This window comes from Globicephala melas, chromosome 18 (assembly GCF_963455315.2).
Source record: "Globicephala melas chromosome 18, mGloMel1.2, whole genome shotgun sequence".
Classification (NCBI taxonomy): domain Eukaryota; kingdom Metazoa; phylum Chordata; class Mammalia; order Artiodactyla; family Delphinidae; genus Globicephala; species Globicephala melas.
This window is the reverse complement of record NC_083331.1, coordinates 19,968,929-19,992,023: the sequence shown is the minus strand read 5'-3', so window position 1 is coordinate 19,992,023 and position 23,095 is coordinate 19,968,929. Positions and strand designations below refer to the sequence as shown.

Genomic DNA, 23,095 nt, shown 5'->3' with positions numbered 1-23,095 from the left:
GGAAGAAGACAGGCCACGCCTTCAGAGGCTTAAAGTCTGGAAAGGTGAGGAGTTTAGGCTAAACTACCTTTAAACTCTCTGTTCCAGAGTTAGCATTTAATGCTTTCAATGGGATTATAGTCATATTCTGTGTCCTGAGGTCAACACAACAATGATTTCCAAATTACCTCGAGAAAACTGTGAAGTATTAAATATTTCCCATGTGAACACTGGTAAGGTAACTTTTTAAATCAGAAGCAGGTTTGATATATTTATTTAGAGGGTGATTCAACTACAGAATGAAGCATTTTTGGCACTACAAAATCCAATGTTTTAAAATCTTTTTTCCTTGCCAGTCTGTTTATTACAATTTTATCATCCTGAAGAGATTCTCTTATCCGAAGCTTTTCAAGCATTCAGGTATTTTGCATGATGTCTGATGTGATCGGTAATAAAGGTTGCAATGAAGTAGTAGCTATGATCATAACCCTAGAAGACAAAATAGAGATAAGACATTTATCTACTATTCAGAAAAATCGATATTAGGTACATTAAATATATCTTGCATGTCACTTAATTTGCTTATAAATAATCAAACTATCACAACATGTGGAAGGTTTATAATCAAAGTAAAGCTTATTACACTTGTACTTCAACATTTTCACTGAAAAAAGAGTAGTTGAAAAAAGTTTCAACTCACAAAAGCAATGCACCATCCTCAATAAGGGAATGTTAAGATACAAAATAAGCACACGTAAACAATACAGAAAGAACATGAAGAACGCCCAAATGCCCTATCACTGGGAAGTTAAACACAGCCATCATAAATCACGTTAAGAATTCGACCTCCTGCACGGTAAAAGCATATTGTACCTTTATCTGAGGAAAAAGGAATAATTCATTACACTCTGACATCCCTCAGCAATAAATCAAACTGGGTAAAAAGTCAGTAAACTTTTGAAAACTACCATGAAGCAGAGAGAAAATGTGCCAAGTAGTTGAGTTGAAACAGATTTCTATCTGGTCAAATAAAATCCTTGATAGGTAATCAATGGTAAATGGAGAGGCAATCCTTTCTCGGAGTGTCCTCTGAGTACAAAATAAGTAGCTCTCAAAGGAAAAAGAAAAGAAAAATAGGGTGGGAAGAATCAAAGAGTTAAAAACCAGATAATTTGGGGGACAGCCCTTACCTTGCCAAAACACAATTAAAATACAAAATAGAATAATCTGAGAAAGATGAAAGTCTAAGATCGAGCGAATGGTCTCTGATGGGAGGAAAATGGAATTTTTCTAAGCACTTAAGAAACAAAAAAAACCTAATAAAAATATCACCTGGGTTTCAGGGAACAAGGTAAAGTCCCTAAGGTTTTGATGAATCAGTAAATGTTCTCTACCTCTTAGTTGGCAGGGGTATGCAGTGCATATCTTGGGAACAGCAGTTAATAAAGAGTTCTAGTTTAAAATCATCAAAGTAACTTAAAAGCAACCTGTCTTCTATTTTCAGTGCCCAAACTGTGGAAGTGAATCTCACATGAATGTTGTCAAAATTAAGGCTGAGCCTTGGAACTATTTGGTTTCATGTCTCTCGACGATCAGACCAGTCCCAGTTAAATTAGTTAAATTTAGAGCTGAAGGACAGTTTCTTACATAAAGAAAGTTAAAGAAAAGCATTTTCCACCATGGAATTCTTGGGTTGTTAAGAGGCTAAATATGCCCATGATTTTCAGGCCACAAAACCTGTGAAATATAGTACCAAGTACCCGCCATTTTTCACCGATGATAAGATGGATCTGACTGAAAACAGGTGTAGATGCCTCGAAACACTTGTTAACAGAGATCCTAACGCGACTGACTATGCTGTATTTTCACGTTTAGTCGCACGTATGTTCAGTGTGTTGCAGTTTCAGGCACATAGTGGGTAGCCACTATTATTATTGTTATTATTTATTATTATTTTATTAGAGAAGTCCCAGAGTAAACCAAAGTGACAATTTTGAGCTCTCAGGGGTGTATTACAAGATAGCACTGTATTTCACCTAAAATACAAAGCAAATGTCCTTCCACAATGATATTTTACTGAAGGTCTACCTTCATGAGAAAGCAGAAAATGCCTATCATGAGGGACCAAGAAAGATTTTTTAAAATATCAACATAAAGGCAAGAGAATACATTTGAATTACTGCCATTCTGGTAGATACAAGACGTTTATATAATTAGAGCTGACTGTGTCATTCTTGATGAGTTTCAAGCTCTGCTGGTCAATATTATTAAATGGGGGTAGCTTCCTTCATCGAATTCTTTGAATTGGTTTGTATGTTAAGCAGCTTGTGTAACTACGTTCATTTAGTGACACTTGAAAGGGCCTTCCTTTCCTCTTCTACCTCACACTTGAAATGGAAAAATCCTTGGCAGCAAAACTCTTAGAGTATAAAAATAAACGAACTCATTCTTTTATTCTTTGCTCAGTTCTCAAAAAAAGAAGCAGTGCTTCAGCGGCTATGATGAACATTTATTCTAACAGGCAGTATTTTCCTACGTATTTTCCAGACCCAATTAGCAAAGCTCAGATATGAATTCCCGAGTTATGAAGTCTCTTCAGAGTACAAAGAAGAAGACGGCTGAAAGCTGCTCTTTTGTTTATTCAATAAGCACTTCCTGAGGGTTTATGTGCCAGGTAATTGTACTAAGCATGGCGATACAGATGAATGAGAGAGCCCTGCACTTCTAGAATTCTGTGCCATGTTTACACTCTTCTCTAACAGGCAGGCACAGAGACCAAAACAACCTCTGAATCTTCAAAAAGGGCCTGAGACTTGAGAAGTTACTATAGCCTTGCTTCAGTGTTGGTTTCTGGAAGTTTCCATTAGGTCTGAAACTGAAAATGTTTCTTCACTATATTACTCCAATAACTGATAATAAGACATACTAGGCCTTTCCTCTTCAGACTAAGACTTGATCTGTGTATATTGGCTATCAGAATTCTGCTACCTTGTGCATTTTCAATTTAGATTCACTGAAGTGAAAATAGAAAAAGAAAAAATTATGAAGTATAATAAAAACCAAATTAATATCCCTATAGACTACACTTCCCTCTCAATTTTTTTTGACAGTTGATAGAAATGTAGATTGTGAGCATTTAACACCATTAAAAAGAGGAAAATGAATGAAGTTGGGTAAACCATGTACATGATTGCAATAATTTTTTTTTCCTCCCTAGATCACTCATTTATACTACCCACTATTATTTTCAGCTTATTTAATCCTTCACAGCTCCCACTTCATAAAGAAATACAGATCAACTGTACTTATAACCAAGTGCCCTCAGACCTGAGGTAATCTGAAGTCAACGGAAGTTGGCTTGAAAATCTGAAAAGTTGCTTCCCTGGAGCCAGTGCCCAGGTATGTCCGTTCAGTTGCTCATTCAGTTACAACAATCCTAAACATAATCTGCTTGAGACTGTGTAGTTCACTTTTAACCTGTCCGTGCTGGAAGGAAAGTGAACAGAAAATTGTGCCTGAGCTAAAAACTGTGACTGATGATTTCAATACTTTCTCACTTTTTTTTTTTTTTTAAAGAATTGAATGCTTTGTACTGACTCTTCATTAAGTACAGACAACTACGTTTTTCAGTTGCTTGGGATTTAGTCATTTTAGAAATAAGTTGATTTATTTTCTGCCCCCAAGAATTTCATCAGTGTTCTAACTCTGTTGTTTTTATAACAAACTCTAGAGATTTTTCAGTCTTTGTTGGCAGGATGAAACTTGGTTGTTGGTGGTAACAATGAAATTTCCTGGCACAGACACAAGGGAAGCAGAAGAGGCAACAACACCACTAGAGCCAAGGAGTTAACGTCATTTGGAAAAAACATGCTTTGTCACATCACTTAGAGTAACAGTTAATATAAACATACTATTATGTTTATAATCAAATTTATCAAGGTTGATTATTGATCTGAAACATGTAATTCTGATGATAAATGTTCAAATTAATCTAAAAAAATCTATTTCTATGTGATGGATACCCACAAACAAGGTATACATAATGTATTGGTTTTGGACATATTTTCCCACATGATATATATATTGTTTACATGTTAGAAATATCAAGGAGATTAAAAGGACATCAGGGAGATTGCTAAGATCTGCTGCATGAGTTAGACAAGTAGCAGCTTATGCACAGCTTCCCCTGCGTTAGCTCTAATTCCATCCCTTGGCTCTTCAGGAGTACTGCTTTGCCTTGCTTTGGAATGGTTAGACAGATGAAAGGAGGATAGTATTTGCAATCAGACGACCTTGCTTCCAGGCCTGGTTCCACCATAAACTAGCTGTGTGACCTTAGATAAGTAGGTTACTTTTCTGAGCTTGTCTCCTCATCTGTAAAACAGATGGCCAGGAGTCATGCATGAAAACCCATAGCAAATGTCATACTTAATGGTAAAATACTGAAAGCTTTTCCTCTAAGATCAGGAATAAGACAGTATGCCCACTTTTATCACTTCTATTCAACATAGTACTGGCAGTTCTAGCCAGAGCAATTTGCAAGAAAAAGAAATAAAGGCATCCAAATTGGAAAGGAAGAGGTAAAATTATCTCTGTCCATAAATAATATGATCTTGTATGTAGAAAACCCTGAACTGTTAGAGCTAATAATTCAGCAAAAGGAGCAGGACAAAAAGTCAAACACAAAAATCAGTTGCATTTCTATATTCTAAAAATGAACAATCTGAAAAGAAAATTATGAAAACAACTCCATTTACAACAGCATCAGAAAGAATACAATACTTAGGAATTAACCAAGAAGATGAGCTACTTGTACAGTGAATAAATCACTGCTGAAAGAAATGAAAGAAGACACAATAAATGGAAACACATCCCATGTTCATGGTCTGTTAAGGTGTCAAGACTACCCAAAGCGATGTACAGATTCAATGCAATCCCTATCAAAATTCCAAAGGCAATTTTTGCAGCAACAGGAAAAACCATCCTAAAATTCAAGTGGAATCTCAAGGGAGCCCAAATAGCCAAAACAATCTTGGAAAAAGAAGAAAAAAACCTGAGAACTCATGCTTCCAGATTTCAAATTTTTCTACAAAGCTACAGTAATCAAAAAGTGTGGTAACTGGTATAAAGACAGACATATAGACCAATGGAATAGAATAGAGCGCCCATAAATAAACCCTGGAATATACAGTCAAATGATTTTTGACAAGAGTGTTAAGCCATTCAATGGCAAAAGGATAGTTTTTTCAACAAATGATGCTGGAATCCACGTGCAAAAAAATGAAGTTGAATCCTTACTTAACACCATATTCAAAAATTAACTCAAATTGGATTAAAGACTAAATGTAGGTCCTAAAGCTATAAACTAACTATAAAACTCTTAGAAGAAAACATAGAACAAAAGCTTCATGACAATGGACTTGGCAGTGATGTCTTGGATACGACACCAAAGGAACATGCAACAAAATAAAACATAGTCAGATTGGACTTCGTGAACATTAAAATATTTTGTGCATCAAAATACAACATCAACAGGGTAAAAAGGTAACCCACAGAATGGGAGAAAAATATCTGCAAATCATTTATCTGATAAAGGATTAGCATCCACAATACACAAAGAACTCATAAAACTCAATACAAATAGCATTCAATACAAAAAGCAACCCAATGAAAAAATGGGCAAAGGACTGGAAGAGACATTTCTCAAAAGATATACAAATGGGCAATAAGCACGGAAAGATGCTCCACATCAGTAATCATTAGGGAAATTTACATCAAAACCACATTACCACCTCACAGCCACCGGGATGGCTACTATCCAGCAAAAAAAGAAGAAGAGAAAAGACGTGTTGGGGAGGAGGTGCAGAAACTGGAACCCTTGTGCACTGCTGGTGGGACGGCAAAGTGGTGCAGCCGCTCTGGAGAACAATAGGGAGGTCCCTCAAACAACTAAGAATAGAACTACCATATGACCCAGCAATCCCACTTCTGGGTATATAACCGAAAGAACTAAGAGCAGAATCCTGAGAGATATTTGTACACCCATGTTTACAGCAGCATTATTCATAATAGCTAAGACTTGGAAGCAACTTAAGTGGTCCACTGACAGACGAACGGATAAGCAAAATTTGGTATATGCACACAATGAAGAGCCTTAAGAAGGAAGGAAATTCTGGCACATGAGACATGGATGAACCTTAAGAGGGCTGTGCTACGTGAAATAAGCTAGTCACAAAAAGACAAACACTGTATGATTCCACTTATATGAGATCCTCAGAGTAGTAAGAGAGACAGAAAGTAACATGGTGGTTGCCAAGGGCTGGGGGCAGGGAGAAATGGGGAGTCGGTATTTAATGGGAACAGAGTTTCAATTTTACAAGATGAAAAGAATCGTGGAGATGAATGGTGGTGATAGCTGTATGACATTATGAATGTATTTAATACCACTGAAGTGTTCACTTAAAAATAGTTAAGGTGGTAAATTTTATGTGGTATTGTGGTATTTTACCACAACAAAAAAAAAAGTTGAAAAAAACCCAAACAGGTGGATAGGCTAGGAATGGTCTCTCATCTGGTCATATAAGGTTAAAATGAGCTAATGCTGTGAAAACATTTTTGTAAACTGAAATATACCACATTACACATTGATCTAGATTTATCTGAACACTTATCATTATATGTTTTAGATCAATGTGCCTGACATATTACCCTTAAACACGAATAAAAATGTTTAAAAAAATCACAACCATGTATAATTTTCAGTGTTCACTTTTCATCCTGAAATAAAAATTTTGTTTTTATCATGTTCTGAAGCTTATGAATACATAATTTAAAAAAAATAAAGGTAGAATTTCTTTAATTATAGCTGTATTAGCATAGAGTTAGGTGAGTAGTGAATAGTCAAAAGTATTTTAGTCAAGGAAAATTTGCGAACCAATTGAAATTCAGTAATTATTCTTAAACAACTAGCAAGTAGCACAGCAAATAGATTAGCACCTAACTCAAGAGTAATGAAGGTGGAAGCTTGTCCTTTTATTTTACTGCAACAATAGTCGCATGTGTCAAGAAAGATATACCCGATAACGTTGACAATTAAGTACTATTCAAGCGTTAAATTCGTGTTATTTACTGATTTTACAGTGGGACAGAAAATTGTAAATACTTTTCACTGTCAAAACCTTTCCTATTTCTATGGAATTTGGTCTTAGATATCAGTAACTTAATAGGAAGGCTTTCACTTTAAATGTCTTATTATAATTAAAAAATACCTTACTAGAGGTAGCTTTTCAAATTCTAAAATAAAATTAAGAAAGTACTATGGAATCTTGGTTTTTTTATAGTTAATTTAGAACAAGCTAAGGTTTCCTAGTACTTGCCTCTTGTAATCTGAAAACAACAGGGATTTTCTTTTCTGTACAGGCAGCTATGAAGTTATCAGGTAGTAGCTGTCCATCTGAAAGGAACTGGTCATCTTTTCCTTGATCAATTAGTATATCCAGCTGAGTACCTGGGCAGGCCTTCACAAGATGGGTAGCATCATAAGCCTATAAAAAGGGGAGAAATAATGAAAAATAAATTTGGAAGTGCCCAGAAAGATATTCTGCAGAATACCCTATACTAGAACTGAATAGAAATTTAAAGTCATTTCAGCTCTAAGGCTGATTAAACTGAAAATATGCTTTTAAGTTGGCTTGTCTGGTTTTTATTTACAGCCTTCAGAATTCTATCCTCAGTTACAGCTTCTTCCCTACTTTCAACCAGTCCTAGACCAACAGCAAGAATTCTATATCTCAAGTATTCTTCATAGTATATAGCCTTTTTTCTTCCAAACCTTTAAGGTTTAATCACCTCTCAACTCCAAGAAAACCAATTTGTTTTCTTTGTAAATCCTTTTACAAATGGACTATTTCTTCTAACTCCATTATCTTTTTCTATTTCCAAATATTCTCTTTTTCAAATAAATAGTCTATTTTTTGTCCCTATTTTTGACTAATTCCAGACATAAATCTCTCTTTTGCTATCTGCTGAACAGCACCAAATGTCTACTATCTCCAGGAACTTTCAGGAAGACTTGATTTGAACAATCTGAATCATATCAACAACTCAAATTTATTATGTGAGGAGCTGTCGCTAGTTACAATTTTCTGTTTTACCATCCATCTTTAAATATTGATTATTCATGTATCTTCACTAATGACAACTTTTATGCATTGATCAAGACACACAAAAACCAAAAGATTTCCCCTTCTAAAGCAGCATGCTTTTTAAGACTTGCTTTTTTTAATCTTAAAAGGAGAGGGTGGAAGGACACCTATAAAGTCCAACTAGTTCTAAGTTCCACGATTTCATAATTCTGCATGGCCTCCTTATTCCAAGAGTAAATTAAATGATAGCCTAAACACTGCATAATTAAAATAGTAAAATCTACTGCCATTTGGAGAAAAATGATACAGATTCCTTTATAGGGTACCTCTCCCCTACTTCTCCCAATCAGTTGGTCTTTTACTCAAAACTTCTATTAGACCATAAGGCCCCTGTGGACAGGAAAGGGTCATCACCTTCTTGACATAAGATCTCAAAACCTCACACAAACTCTGCACATGGTGAGGACTCAAAACACTGAGGCACAAGCACTGTCAATGCACTGTCCCCAAAGTAACTAATAGTAATAATTTTCAGCATTCTTCCAATATAATAAAAATCTAAGCCTAAGCAAAACAAAACTCTAATGACTAAAAGATTAACCTTCCAATTTGTCAGAATTTCAATGACCAATCTTAAATAAAATAGGGGTCCATGTGTAAATGACTTTGAATATACAGCAATAAGACAAAAAAGTTTTTTTCCCACTCGATGATTTTCTACTTGCTAACATGCACATGATGATGAGTTCACCTGCAAAATATTCAGACTCTTGGTGGAGTTTTCAAATAGCCCATTTCTGTACAAGAGCAAATCAGTCTCAGGAAAAAAGGGCCATTTTTACCATTTTTATTTTCATTTAGAAGCATCTGCTCCTATGCTTGAAAAAGCAATCATACTGTTGGAAATATTCTCATAAATGTATATTACATATACAATATCTATTTTTAAAAGCTTTTAAGTCTAGAATTTAAAATCCAATCTGAGAGATGCTAGACTTTGAAACAGATACACAAAATAAAAAGCCAGGCCTCGTAGCTCTTATCATACAATTAAGCACACAGTTAATATGAGGTAAGTCTAAATTTAGTAATATGGGGTATTTTTTGTAATGTTAATTTAGAAAATAAACATATAAATTAACCATTAGCAGAAAAAAAGTGTAGCCGCAAAATATCTGCCATAATTCAATGCAATTGAAATATTGTTCTGTTGTTGTTGTTATATGTGTACACTTTAGTTAATTATTTTTTGCTCTGAATCCTTAACTTGAGTAAGTTAAGAATATAACGTCTGTAGTGTGTAGCTTTTTAACAAATTTGAAAACTTAAGAATGAGTATGAAGACCGCCATCCAGTACCTACCTCCCATTTACTTTGATCTGTTCCCAAATATCCACTAAAGGCTTTTTTGCCCCAAGGACAGAGCACTGGGTTGCAAATTGGAGCAAATGCTGACACAGACTTCAGAAACAAACAAAAAAATTAAAAACAAGTTTTATTTTGCTAAATTGAATATGAACAGGTATTTACAACTTGCTTAAAAACTCTGACTTGCCATGAAAATCCCTGTGAACGATTTTCCTTTTGCTGTATTATGGGCTTAGATTATATGCCTCTCCAAGATACCACATCCTTTGTGTGTTCTATTAAAAGAGCTACATTTTCATTAAATAAGGCACAAATGAAAGTTTATGTTCAGCGTTTCTACTCATTTTTTCCACTTAAAACAGTGGAAAATCAAAGTCAACTTTACAAGAATATTCCCGGTAAAAGTAAATGATAACATACTGTCACAATAACATTAATCAATAATAACTTTTAGGGAAAAAAAGCCTAGAAAACTATAGTTTGAATAGAAGCAATGAAAACTGCTTTATAATACCTCTAATAGACCAATGAGAAACCACTGGGATAAAATTCCTATACTTCTGATTCTGTAGCATGTATTGTGTGGTCAAATTTAATGCTCTTTCCCCACAAACCCCTTGAAATTCCCAAGACTAGAAAAGTTTAGTCCCAATACTAAAACAACAGTATCTTAATTTCAATCTTTGAAAGTTCCTATTATTATACTATTCACGAGAAATATCTGTCACTAGAAGCTTAGGTAATCTTACTTTGTATTTTCCAGGATTCTTCAAAGCACAAATCAGAGCTCCATGGCCCCCCATGGAGTGGCCAAAAATAGACATCCTTTGGGGATCCACTGGAAAATTGGTATTTATGAGTTGTGGAAGCTACAGAGAATTTAATAGTGGGACAAGAGATATGACAAATAAATTTAGACTTTTTCAAAGTCATCTAAAATAATCAATACTTCCAAATTCACAGTCTTAAAATGGTTCACACTAGTAAAGATTAAAAAAAAAGTCAGATAGACAATGATCATTAATATATCACTGGAGAATATACGTTACATCTTCCTTAGAAAGCGACTTTAAGAAGATAATGCAGAAAGAAACTTTAAAATGCAAACTTTTGATCTAGTAATTTCACTTCCTGGAATCTCTTCTAAGGGAAAAGTCCTTATGGGTAAAAAATTATAAACAAAGATAATCAATGCAGTAATACGTATTATGGTAAAAAAAATATGTAAATATATAAATAGCCTCCATTAGAAAAAAATAAATCACAGCATATGACAGAATATTATACAATTATTAAAATTATGTTACAAATAGATCAGAATATTAGAAAATATTTACTTTATATAACTAAAAAAAGAACAAGATAAAAATGTTTTACTTTTATATGAAAACTAGTCATAAAAAAATGTCTGGAATATACGAAAATATAGTTGTTTGGGGTGAGAGAATTATGGGTGATTAAAATTTTATATTATCGTTTCTGAGTTTCTATGATGTGCACATTAACAATTAAAATCATAGAAAAATGCATAAACTGCACACACATATTATTAATAGAAGCAATGCTTTACCACTTATCCTTTTTGATTTTAATCACTATGAAATATGTCTGGATGAACCAGCTGCCAGAAAATACAGTCTTTTCATATACTATTTTCTTTGTATAACCTGGGTAGTGTATACAGGTGTCAATATAATTATTAAACTCTTCAAAATTGTACTTAGTGTTCATTTAAATTGCAGAAAATAGTACTATAGTACTTGTAAACTTTGGAATTTTTACCAAGATAATTAATAAATATGTACCCAATAGATTCAACAATACCATACCCTAGTTTAAAATTCTCGGGACTGGAAGGACTCTGTGTCCCAAATGAAACTTTTGGCAGTCATCAACTAATAACTACACTGTAAATTAAATTACCTCCTCCGTCACATACGAGTACATTCTGTAGTTAGTTTTCCAAGGATCTTCAGTAGCATCCACATAAAATCCAGCCCCAGTGCCGAAGTCCCAGGTCTCATCCTCTCCTTTAATATTGCAGCCACCTATTAAGGAAAAATCTTGTGGTTTCATCTACTCTGTAGTAATGGCCCATGTTTAATAACACACTTTAAAATGAACCTGAAATTTCACTTGCATTAGAGCTGTTCACCAAGTATTGTGGGCTCTCTGCGTTTTGGGGCACATACTTCCTTGCCCCCTTGAGTGGGGTCATGTGACTAGTTCTAGCCAATGAGGCAAGAGAGGGAATGGCCCTCCAGGCTGGGGTATTCACTGGCTTTCTTCACTGATGAAGCTCCCTCCTATGTATTCTGAACATATCTTTCCTCACTCTGTTTTACCTGTCAAAGGGCTTATACTCTCTTTTTATCTTTCAGAAATGCGTTAAGATTCCTTCTCTGATGCCCCTCCTCATTACCAACACTTCTTTACTTCTCTGTACCACTGTGATCTTCGAAGGGAAGGGGAACAAATGCTTGTGCTCAATTCACTATTTTGAACTGAAGATGTCTCCTTATGTACTTGGGAATCATTCCATCACGTTTCCCCTTTTTACCCATCCCCCAATGGGATTTTCTTATATTCTATTTTAACTAATTACGTTTTATTTTGTATCCTTGCATACAGTTAAAAAGCCAACCACTGGGATTCTGAATAAAATTATAGTGATACGTAATTTGATGGAAATGACCTCTTCATAATAGTCAGTCTACCCATCCAGGAACATGACATTCTTCCACTTACAACAGTTAGGAAATTTTATGTTTTTTTAAAAAATAAATCTTCATACTTTAAAAGTTTATTCCAAGGCATTTTATATTTTTGATGCTCTTCTGAATTAAACATTTTATTACATTTCCTGTGACACGTCTTACTTTTACATAATATGGATTGTGAAAGGAAATGCATTACTTTCAAGGCCAGCCATTCAACTTCCAGATAGTTTTAGCTACCATTTAAATTCCATTTCCTGACGCTTCTAGGGTCCCAAAACAAGTTTCAACTATCTGATGGATTGAATTCTCAAATATTTGATATTCTCATTTCTCTAATGTAAACATTATAATCACTTATATTAAAACTAATACTTGTTTAACTGTACGACTATTTGATGACTAACAGAAATGAGAAAAGATAATTACCACGTGACAAGGCAGTTTACCCAAGGAATAAAAAAATTATTTCCTATGCATTGTAGGTTATTTTGGCACTAGTGCCAATGTGATACATTATTACTTGAGTTGCTCAGTCTCTGTTTTAAAGTGCCTTAGTGTCTTAATCTGTAAAATGGGAATAGCAAAACTGTCTCCTCTCATAAGAGTGACGTTATGAGTAAAATTCAGTGAGGAAAATGTACAGCATGGTATTTTAGAGTCATGATGTTGCTTGAAAGATTAATAAATAGCAAAAATATAAAATGAATTGTGCATTATTATAACTTAAGTCTTAAAGATTTATATTTTTACAAAGGACCTCTGGAACAAGAACACTTACGAGGGCTGGTATCTGGAGCAATGACGACAAGGCCATGTTCCGAGGCAGCTTGATGGTAACCGGATTTTGATATAAAATTTTGTTCTGTGCAAGTTAAACCTAAAGATCAAAAATATTGTTATCTCATGATATGCTGTGAGTTTATAAGCTTTAATCTTCTTATAACACAGAAAACAAGCTCACTTATTAAAAAGTTTTTTGTTTGTTTTAAGAAATAATGCTGAAAAAGACACTAAAGTTTCCCTTCTCATAAAATACGTAACAGTATTAATCCAAGAACTGTCTTAGGTTAAATGCTCCCATAGCTGTCCTTTGAAAGTCACTCACTAAAATTTCAATTACTGAAATCCTTTGGACCAAGTGTGTTTGGGAATTTAGAATTATTCAAACTGTAGAATGGCAATATGGCGCATAAAACAAATGTTATTACAACCCTAATGGTGTGTTATTCCTTTAACAAGACATATGACTGCAGTAGCTCTCACCAGAAACAAAAGGTAAAAAGAACAGGAGAAAAGAATGAATACAGCTTTGGACCATGAATCAGAAAACTTGTTCACTCTTTTATGTGACCCTGGGTAATATATAATTTCCCTGGTACTACAGAACAGTTTCCTATTCTACAGGTTACATGATTTCTAAGAGCATCTTTAGCTACAGAATACCATGTTTCTAAAACAAACATGTAATGTGTTGTTGCTTTTGGCAATACCCTGCTCTTCTAGCAAAATTGGTTTGCTTTTTCCAATCAAAGAAATTAGTTGTTGAGTTAAAACTAGATAGGCACATCAGAAAGTCTACAAACAATAAATGCTGGAGAGGGTGTGGAGAAAAGGGAACCCTCTTGCACTGTTGGTGGGAATGTAAATTGATACAGCCACTATGGAGAACAGTATGGAGGTTCCTTAAAAAACTAAAAATAGAACTACCATATGACCCAGCAATTCCACTACTGGGCATATACCCTGAGAAAACCATAATTCTAAAAGAGTCATGTACCACAATGTTCATTGCAGCTCTATATACAAGAGCCAGGACATGGAAGCAACCTAAGTGTCCATCAACAGAGGAATGGATAAAGAAGATGTGGCACATATACACGATGGAATATTACTCAGCCATAAAAAGAAACGAAATTGAGTTATTTGTAGTGAGGTGGATGGACCTAAAGTCAGTGAAGTAAGTCAGAGAAAAACAAATACCGTATGCTAACATATATATATGGAATCTAAAAAAAAAAAAAGGATGGTTCTGAAGAACCTAGGGGCAGGACAGGAACAAAGACACAGACATAGAGAGTGGACCTGAGGACACGGGGAGGGGGAAGGGTAAACTGGGATGAAGTGAGAGAGTGGCATGGACATATATACACTACCAAATGTAAAACAGATAGCTAGTGGGAAGCAGCCACATAGCACAGGGAGATCAGCTCAGTGCTTTGTGACCACCTAGAGGGGTGGGATAGGGAGGGTGGGAAGGAGATGCAAGAGGGAGGGGATATCGGGATATATGTATACGTATAGCTGATTCACTTTGTGATACAGCAGAAACTAACACACCATTGTAAAGCAATTATACTCCAATAAAGATGTTAAAAAAAAACTAGGTAGGCACTTAATTTTTACCTTTTAAAATGAAATACTATTCTCATTTTTAAAGACTGGTATTTGGGGCATATCTTTGAGGAAACATACATAAGGGAGGATTTAAATCAAAGTTATAAGAAGCAATTTTAAAGAAACAAAAATAGAACGCTATGACATAATTTGGTTTCTATGAGTCTCTTATAATGTCTGCTTCTAAAGATGAAGTGCCAATGTCTTGTGAAAGAAAAGTTAGCACAGAGGTTCAGAATTACTCTCTCACAATCCATTCAAGAATCTTCAACATTCACCTCTGAGAAGCATTAGTATTCTTTTGTGATGTTCCAGATTGTGGCCAGAGAAGGTGAGTCCAATTAAAATATTTCCGAGAACACTGCAAGAAGTTTCTTGGCTGTGGTTTCTAATTAGCGTATCACAGGTGTCCTGGTTTTACCTAATACTGTTCTATTTGAGTGGTAAAGTCTCAAGAAACGCTTGAGTAGGTACAAAGTAAATAACTTTTCTAAGCTCTTGTCACTGCGTCTAGAACTTTATATTCTCTGCTGTTACTTGGTCTAATTGAAAAAGAAGTATAATAAATGTAATTCAGTAGGTCTGAAATTATTGTCTGAAATTATTCTCGGGATAAAGTAAGTGTAGACTATGACACGCTCCTGAAGTCTTTTATAAATGGTTTAGAAAGCACACCAATAAGTAAAGATTAAAGAATAAGATTAGCTAGTTAAAAAGAAAAAGAAACTCCTTTATAAAACTCAAATGCAGAACACTTACCAGACAACCAGTATAGTGCAGGGCATTTTCCAGTTTCTGCCTTTGGTGGTAAATAGATAGCAAATTTCATTTTGCATTTCAGTTCAACACTGTAATTTTAACAGTCATACATACAAAAAAAATCAGTTGCCCTGATTGTCATCAGTCAAGAAAGAAACATAAAATAAGTGATTTAATGTCCAATATAAGTGATTCCACCAACATTTAAGGAATATACCATAGCCCTTAAAGAAAGAATGAGGCCAATTTAGCATACTGATCTATTGATATTAACCAAACTGAGCCTATGCTGTGCAGGGTACACAGTCATTCTGAGCAGGCTGAATTCAAAGAATAAATGTAACATCCTCAATGCAGCACTAAAATTATTAAAAGAAAAACTGTTTCTAAAGAGATATATGAAATAATAAATCAGCTTTTATAAAAAATGAATTCTAAAGCTCTTAAACTACATGTTTGTTCATGGGCACTGAAATGCATCATGTCCTTAATTTGCTTTTTATCACTAAGAGTTTATTACCATCACCAATATCAAAACTAGATAAGATAAAGCTGATAAAAATCACAGGTATTTTCTACAGGTAAACAGTAATTCATGCAACAGAGATCTTTCATGGGCTTATTTAAAGAATCAAATAGGCGGAAGCAGAATTAGAGATATCTAAAATTGTATCTTCTTAGTAGTTACCTGTCATGTTCAAAAACTTTCTGCAATCCCCCAAAGCACTTGTTGCTGGAAATCTGTTTCAACGCCATTCTTCTCCTATTAGTGAAGATTAATCTCATTAGTTTCTAGAGAATCAGTTCCTAAAAAATTTGAAACAAAACTAACTGTTTTGGGGATAAATTATCTAAACATGCAACTGTCTGCCACCCTGAATTTTTTTCACATGCTAATTTCCTCTCATAAACAATATTATGAAACTGACTAATTTTGATACATACACTTACACTTGGTACTCACTTTAGGAAACTTTAGTACTTTGGAATGTCATTACTAATTTATTAACAAGCTTTTTTGTCTGTATGACTGTGGACTGCCCCAAATTCTTTTTATTTTTATTTATTTTTTTGGCTGTGCGCGTGGCATGTGGGATCTTAGTTCCCCAATGAGGGATCAAACCCATGCCCCCTGCAATGGACGCGCAGAGTCTTAACCACTGGACTGCCAGGGAAGTCCCTTTCCTTTTTACTTTTTTCCAAATTCTTTTCAGAAAGAGGCAGAATATAAATGTAATTAACTTTAGCTTATAAGATTAAAAATTGTTAATAGTTTACCTGTTAACTGTAACAAGAGGCAATGGTATGACATTATGGTTGATATTAAAATGGGAGGAAAATGGTATAACAATAATGATTTTGATAATAATAACAGGTAACATTTACTGAACACAGTGTCACAGGCACTTTCCTACATGTTGAACGAGATCAAATTACTCATCCTAGGAGAGTGTTTCAGAGAAAGTGATATACAATTTTCAGATCAACATTTCTCCTTTTAAAACAAACCAGCAAGTAAAACAAAACTCTGTCCTGAGTGAATTAAAAGTACAGCTTGTCATGGGGAAATTTTGAAGTTTAGTACTTCTTTTCTCTCCAACACATCTTTAAATTTTCATAAATAATTTTAAACTTAAATGTTAAAATACCACACATTATTAATTTTTAATAATAAATACCCAAAAAACTGGAACACCATCTTTATGGTAAATACCTGTTGAGCAAAGAGAAACCAGACTGATTCTGATTTGTATCTCTCGAGGAAGGATTCCCTTCCCCTCCTTATTACAAATCACTAAATCGTACACACTAAATAAAAAATCCTCAGATACCAGGCACAAATATTACCTCTCTGGTGGTCTTCTCAGTGCAATGTTCTACTGTACGCTAATCAGTTGTGGTGTTAAGGTTACTCTAAAAAGATACGTAGCAATAATCTTAGGAAGCTTATTTTGGAAACGCCTTTGCGAAATTCTAAATAAGATTAGTTTCAATCCTACGTTTAAGTAATCTCCTCAATAAATCCAAATACTGAGCTTTGCGTTGGAAACGTGGGATGTGAACCAGAAAGTCTGACATCAGAGCCCCTACTCTCCTGTTATGCTTTCCTGCCTCCTGAGAGGGTTTTTAAATACTCACAAAAAAATTTTTTTTCAGAAAAGACTGACTAATTTTATAGCATTAGGGTATTACAATTATACACAGAGGTAGAATTACCTTCTATTCACAGGTGTATGCTTTTAACCTTTAAAAGACCAATTTTTAAACAAACTGCCCACAAAATGTTATTAATTACTGAATATTAACTTCAGCTATTCTTGTTTATGACACTATCTTAAATAATGAATTAACAGAGATAGATGTATACTTTTAAAATATATACACATGAGACCAAGGAAAAAAATTTACCTGAATTATTCTTAAAGGAAATCCTATTTTTTTAGATCTAGCAGGGACTGTCTGCTTTCCCAAAACATGGTACACTGAGCATATATCTAATACGTGAGAGGTACCTAATAATTATTTGTTGAATTAATGAATAAATTTTTAACTTCTAACTACCAATTATGTGAAAGTTTTTAAAATTAGCTTATTCTTTACCTCTATTGTTTTTATACTTCGTTATTCATCTATTTTGGTAATCCGTAAGTAGTCTATTTCTTCTGCTCTTTGAATGTTCTTAATTAAAATTCAAAATCAAACACTTTCCATTGGGCCAGAGAAAACAAAGTTAAAATACTGTTTTTTAAATTGGTAGAATGAATTAATAAAAATAAAATCAAAGCTTTTAAAGTTTTTTTTCCCCCTAACTACCCATTTTAGGAACTATCTTCAATTGTCAATTAAGAAAGTTAGGCTCAATAAAAAATAAGACATAAGCTAAGAACTAGATATGATATACTATGATATAAGAAATGATATACTAGGTGATTACATTTTTCACTAAAATTTTTCTATGTAAAAAATAGCATATTTTAAACCAAGTTACTAGATTTTTCATTCAACTTCCAAAGTAATACATAAAAATAAAACTTTAATGTACCTGTCCAATTGCTACTTGCTTTTTTATCTGCACCAAAGGGTAGATGATCCTGAAAAAAAGATCAAATAGTATAGAAATGGGACATACTTTTCACAACAAAGGTTATACAGACATGTATAGTACACTACACATTCTCAACAGAGACATTTTCCTCTTGTGAGGCAGATGACTACCTACTCTGGGTATGGCAGTGTCAAAAGGGCAGCTGATGGGACAGCACCATCGCTTTACCTCGGCCCATAATCTAAGTACCTTAACACCTATTTTGCCACAAGGCCTTGTGTTTGGTTAAAAACTTCTCCTGGAATAAGAGTCCTATGAAGAAAGGTTTTTTTTTTCTTTTAAATAAATAGAAAAAGGTTTAGATTGTAATTTGAAAGTACGAGATACAGTCAACTGCTGAGAGTGAAGAAAACAGGAGTGGAGACTAGAAAAGTAGAGAAAGATAAAAAGAAGCCTAGACTCATCAGCTAAGAGTTGTAGGTCAAACGTGTAATGCGGGGAGGATAAAGAAGGGAAGAGATGACGGCTTAAGGACTACTGGGCTGACTGGCTAGAAAGGATGAACTGGTGAGAAAACTGACTGGGCTTATGAATGATGGTGAAGTTACTGATACACAGAAATAAACAAACAAATAAATAGAAATGTACGTAGTAGTGTGCACCAAATGACACCAAATGTGTCATTTGTCTGACACATTTCATTTCGGTTCTAGAACATATTTTGGGGGAGAAACGAAATTACAGAGTAGAATAGAATAATAAAAAACACCCTCCCCCAAGAAAAACCAAAAACAAAGGCAAAAAAAATTTCACAGTGCCAGTCTTCCTAGAAAGTCAACGAAATGTACATCAATATTCTTCAGAGAACAAAGTTTCTCTCAATGCATGGTACATGGAAAGCCAATGAGGTAAAAAGTATCAAAGTCATCTTTATTCACAAAGCATCCATTTCCCCAAAAGGCTAAACTGTCAAATCTTACTTTTCTTCCCTTATTGAAGTTAAGTGTTATTTATCTCCAGCAATCTGTGTTCTTTGTATTTCACCCATTCTTTCCTTCTTTCCATGAGCCTCAAAAGTTTTCTATCTATCTCTACCTGGGTTTTTGTTCTCATTCTCTCATGGACTTTGATCCATTTCTCCATCTGCAATGTGTCCCACCCCACTGGCTCTCAATGACCTACACAGGTCTTCCCAACATCACCCGATTATGAAACTGCTGACCATCACTTCCTTGTTCAAATTCTCTCCTCCATGAAAAAACAGGATTCCATTCCCTAAGTTTCCCCTCTATTTTTGCGTTGAAACAATATAAATCTGCCTCTCTTGATTCAATCGTTCTCAGGTATTGGTGCCAGAATTTAAATGTCTTGCTGGACCCTTCTCACAGGATGTGCCACAGGCTAGTAAAACTCAACGCATCTAAAGTCAAGCTTCTGTCTCCTACCTTCAAACCAAGTGTTTTTATTCCTTTTTTTGCTTCTCTTTTCATCTATGCCTGTCTTGCCCAACCTACATTTGAAATGTATTAGTTACCCCGTCTCTGAATTCCCACTGCCACCATCCTAATTATACACAAGAAATTAAATTTTCCTTCCTACTTTGTTTCCTTCTTGTGTGTCTCACTAAAATCAATCCTGCATTGGAGGCCTAGGGCTTTAATCCATTTAACTTACTGCTCAATGGATCCCTATACACGACACATCTTCAGGCCTAACATGGTCTACTTGGAATTACTAGTCATTTAAATTTATTTTTAATTTTATTTTAAAAATTGTGATTAAAAAACACATAACATAAACTTTACTGTCTTAACCATTTTTAAGTGTATAGTTCAGTAGTGTTAAGCACATTGTCAATTTTAAAACATGGTTAGCTTGCCCACATTAACTAGCAGATGAAAAATGCTTGCCCACTTCCAGGATGCTGCTACAGGTGTCCAGAACTAATCCCACTCTGCTGTCAGGGCAGTAGGTGAAAACCAATAAATCATTGAAATGGAAGATAGTGTCAGTAATTATGCAATTTTTTAAAAGCTTGATGCCATTAAAACTTCACGAAATTGAAACTATGAACTGACAAAAAGGATGAACAGAACTCCATATATACTTGGGTCACATTATTAACTGTACTATGCATAATCGCTTTTCCTTCATAATTCACATGGCTTGTCCATACATGAATTTTTAATCCACCCTGGGGAAAAACATAGCACCCATGAACTCCAAGCACCTTAACTTAGCTCTCAAAATTGTCTTCAGTGGTTCCACAGTATTTTTCTGGCCTTGTTTTCTGTTATCTTAATTTAGTCAAACTCAATTATGTATAATTCTAGCATAGCCTGGATGTTTCTACTGGGTGCCAAGGTACAATGGTTTTAGAGCAGGTTGTGGAGCCAGACCCTCCAGGTTCAAATTCTGGCTTCACCACGTACTATACACGGTAGTTCTTTGGTAGTGGTCGTGACTTCGGGCAAACTATGTCATCTTTCTATGCCTCATTTCCCCATCTGTAAAGTAAGGATATTAAAAGGATCAGTTTGATAGGGTTGTTCCCGGGACTGAGTTAATTCACGTACTTCGAACACTGCTGGCCATGATACGCACACAAATGTTAGCTATTATTATTCTTGCAACCTCGAATGCCCTCCAAGGTCCGCGCAAATGCCATCGCCCTGACGACCCACTCACAGACGACCGCCAGACCCGTACACAACTGACAGCGCATTTACAAATACGATCAGCCTTCCAAAGTGCTTGCAAGCGTGTGCGGAGAAGCGGGATCCCCAGGTGCCCGGCCCCCTGACCCAGGCGCCCGTGGAGGCTGCGAACCCTTTGGGGTCTGTTTCCTCCATGAGCGAGGTATCCATCCACCTGACGCAGGAACAGCTACGCAAACGTAGTGGGGTATTTGATAAACCGGCAGATGCCCTCAGAGACCGTACGCCCAAGCGCCCCGAGTTACACATTCCTGGAAGCTCAATGAGGAAAAGGGATCCGGGAAGAGGCCGAGCCTCGGGACAAAGTCCTCGGCTCAGCGCCCCTCCCTCGGCCTCCTGCCACGGCTCGTCGCGCTCTGGGCCCGGGTCCGCGTTCTTCGCGATCGCACCCACGCGACTCGCCGCAGGCCTCAGCGTGCGCCCCGACCGGGCCCCGCCGTGTCACCGGGGCAGCACGAGACCCAGACGGGCCGAGGACATCCGGGCCTCTGTCCAGACCTAGTCTTACCTCGGGCCGCGTAGGGAAGTGGAGCAGCAGCCGTAAGGGAAAGGCGTGGCCTCATCATGGCCGCCAGGGCCACGGCCTCGGCCCCGCCCCCCTAGGGTCCGCCCCCTCTAGGCCCGCCCACTCCTGGATCCTAACTCCCGAGGCCCTTCTCCTCAGCCCCGCCCTTCATCGGCCCCGCCCCCACTGTCCCCGCCCCCCACTGTCCCCGCCCCCCACTGTCCCCGCCCCCTCCCTCGCCTCGCACTTCCCCGCAGCGCTTTGTGGGCGGCTCGTCCTTTTCTTGACGCGAGTCCTACGTCAGGGAGCCGCCAGCCGCCTTGGCCCAGACTCTTACCAGCGGGCGCGGGATAAGGCGCAGCCTTGAATGAACGTGAGCTCTGGCCCCGCTTAACTCGTGGAAAATGTTTCCACGTAGTCATTTGAAGTTATTTAGCGACCAGGACATAATTTCAAACCTCCTCCCCCTCGCCTCCCCAGTCGTTCCAGTTCACCTACTTGATAGCTGGAGTGAAATAGGAGCCATTTAAAAATCTCCTGTGCTGGAAACATAGTAGAAGCTTCCCCAGTGTCCTCTTTTCTCCCTTCTCTCAATGTTAGTTGAACTGAGCAATACAGTTGTTGGTTGCTGACTTACAACAGATGCTTGCCCTTTTGCTTCTGTTGCTTGATTTAACGAAATTGTTAGTGTACTTTGCCTGTTGAGAAAATTAAACATGATTACCAAAAAAAATGTTTTTAACCAACAGCTAGATAGACATATTGTAAATGACATCTTCTGAAAGACAAGGCTGGTTTTGTGGGCATGCAACCTGTCCAGTGGAACAGGACCTCAGAAGGACTCTGAGGTCCTAGTTTCTTTCCTGTGCCGCATTATTGATAAATTCTGAAAGGGCCCACATATTTCCGTTTTGCACTGGGCCCTGCAAATGATGTGGCCGATCTTCTGAAAGGAGTGGTAGGGTAAGTGACCTCTATTGGAACCTATGTTATAAATATAGATGCCTCGCAGGAGACTACCTGTCAGCATTTGTCCCCGTGGCCCAGGCCTATTTGGCCATAGTGACCTATGGACTGAACTAATCTGTGGAGCTGTGGATCGACTGGAATTCGGGCTGAAGGTAGCATTTATTTAATCAAAATAGTATTTTTATTCTGAGGAAGCATTGAAATGAAAAAATCATTTTACTTTCTACTATTTTTTAAATTAATTATTTAAAAAAATTTATTTTATTTATTTTTGGCTGCGTTGGGTCTTGGTTGCTGCTTGCAGGCTTTCTCTAGTTGCGGCGATTCCTTGCAGTGTACTATTTTTTAATACAAGTCACTGAAAATGGAATTTTCTTCAAACTGAGTTTCACAACTAAAATAGAATACTCAGGTTTGCAAGTTATTTAGAACTGATAGGAAATATTTGGAGAAGCTTAAAGGGGATTTATTTAATAAATTGATTGCTCTGGGGT

The 23,095-nt window shown here is 36.2% G+C and overlaps 1 protein-coding gene across 3 annotated transcripts; it reads right to left on the bottom strand.

Annotated features, from left to right (window-relative positions):
* Positions 1-237: 237 nt before the first annotated feature.
* Positions 238-21,741, bottom strand: ESD (esterase D). 3 transcript variants are annotated; one of them, XM_060287760.2, is made up of 11 exons: positions 21,636-21,712; positions 18,408-18,456; positions 17,044-17,078; positions 16,053-16,127; positions 15,365-15,453; positions 12,990-13,088; positions 11,415-11,539; positions 10,241-10,360; positions 9,486-9,584; positions 7,356-7,523; positions 238-468 (listed from the first exon to the last, which is right to left on the bottom strand). In XM_060287760.2, exons 3-11 carry the CDS (start codon positions 17,061-17,063, stop codon positions 388-390), a joined length of 876 nt encoding a protein of 291 aa, XP_060143743.1. In that variant the 5' UTR covers positions 17,064-17,078; positions 18,408-18,456; positions 21,636-21,712; the 3' UTR covers positions 238-387. The 3 variants fall into 3 exon arrangements, with proteins under 3 accessions (XP_060143743.1, XP_030738132.1, XP_030738126.1); XM_030882272.3 differs by lacking the exon at positions 17,044-17,078 and having other exon boundaries at positions 21,636-21,741; XM_030882266.3 differs by lacking the exons at positions 17,044-17,078; positions 21,636-21,712 and adding an exon at positions 20,641-20,917.
* Positions 21,742-23,095: the final 1,354 nt, after the last annotated feature.

What these genes read in the sequence shown, in the direction of transcription:
- ESD (XM_060287760.2), bottom strand. Translation starts at nt 17,063, where the DNA reads ATGGTGTTCCAGTTTTTTGG. An exon ending in ATGGTGTTCCAGTTTTTTGG is followed by an intron (nt 16,128 to 17,043) that starts GTATTTATTATT and finishes CTTCACTAATAG; the next exon opens with GAGAAGAATGGCGTTGAAAC. An exon ending in TGCACTATACTGGTTGTCTG is followed by an intron (nt 13,089 to 15,364) that starts GTAAGTGTTCTG and finishes TTTGATCTTTAG; the next exon opens with GTTTAACTTGCACAGAACAA.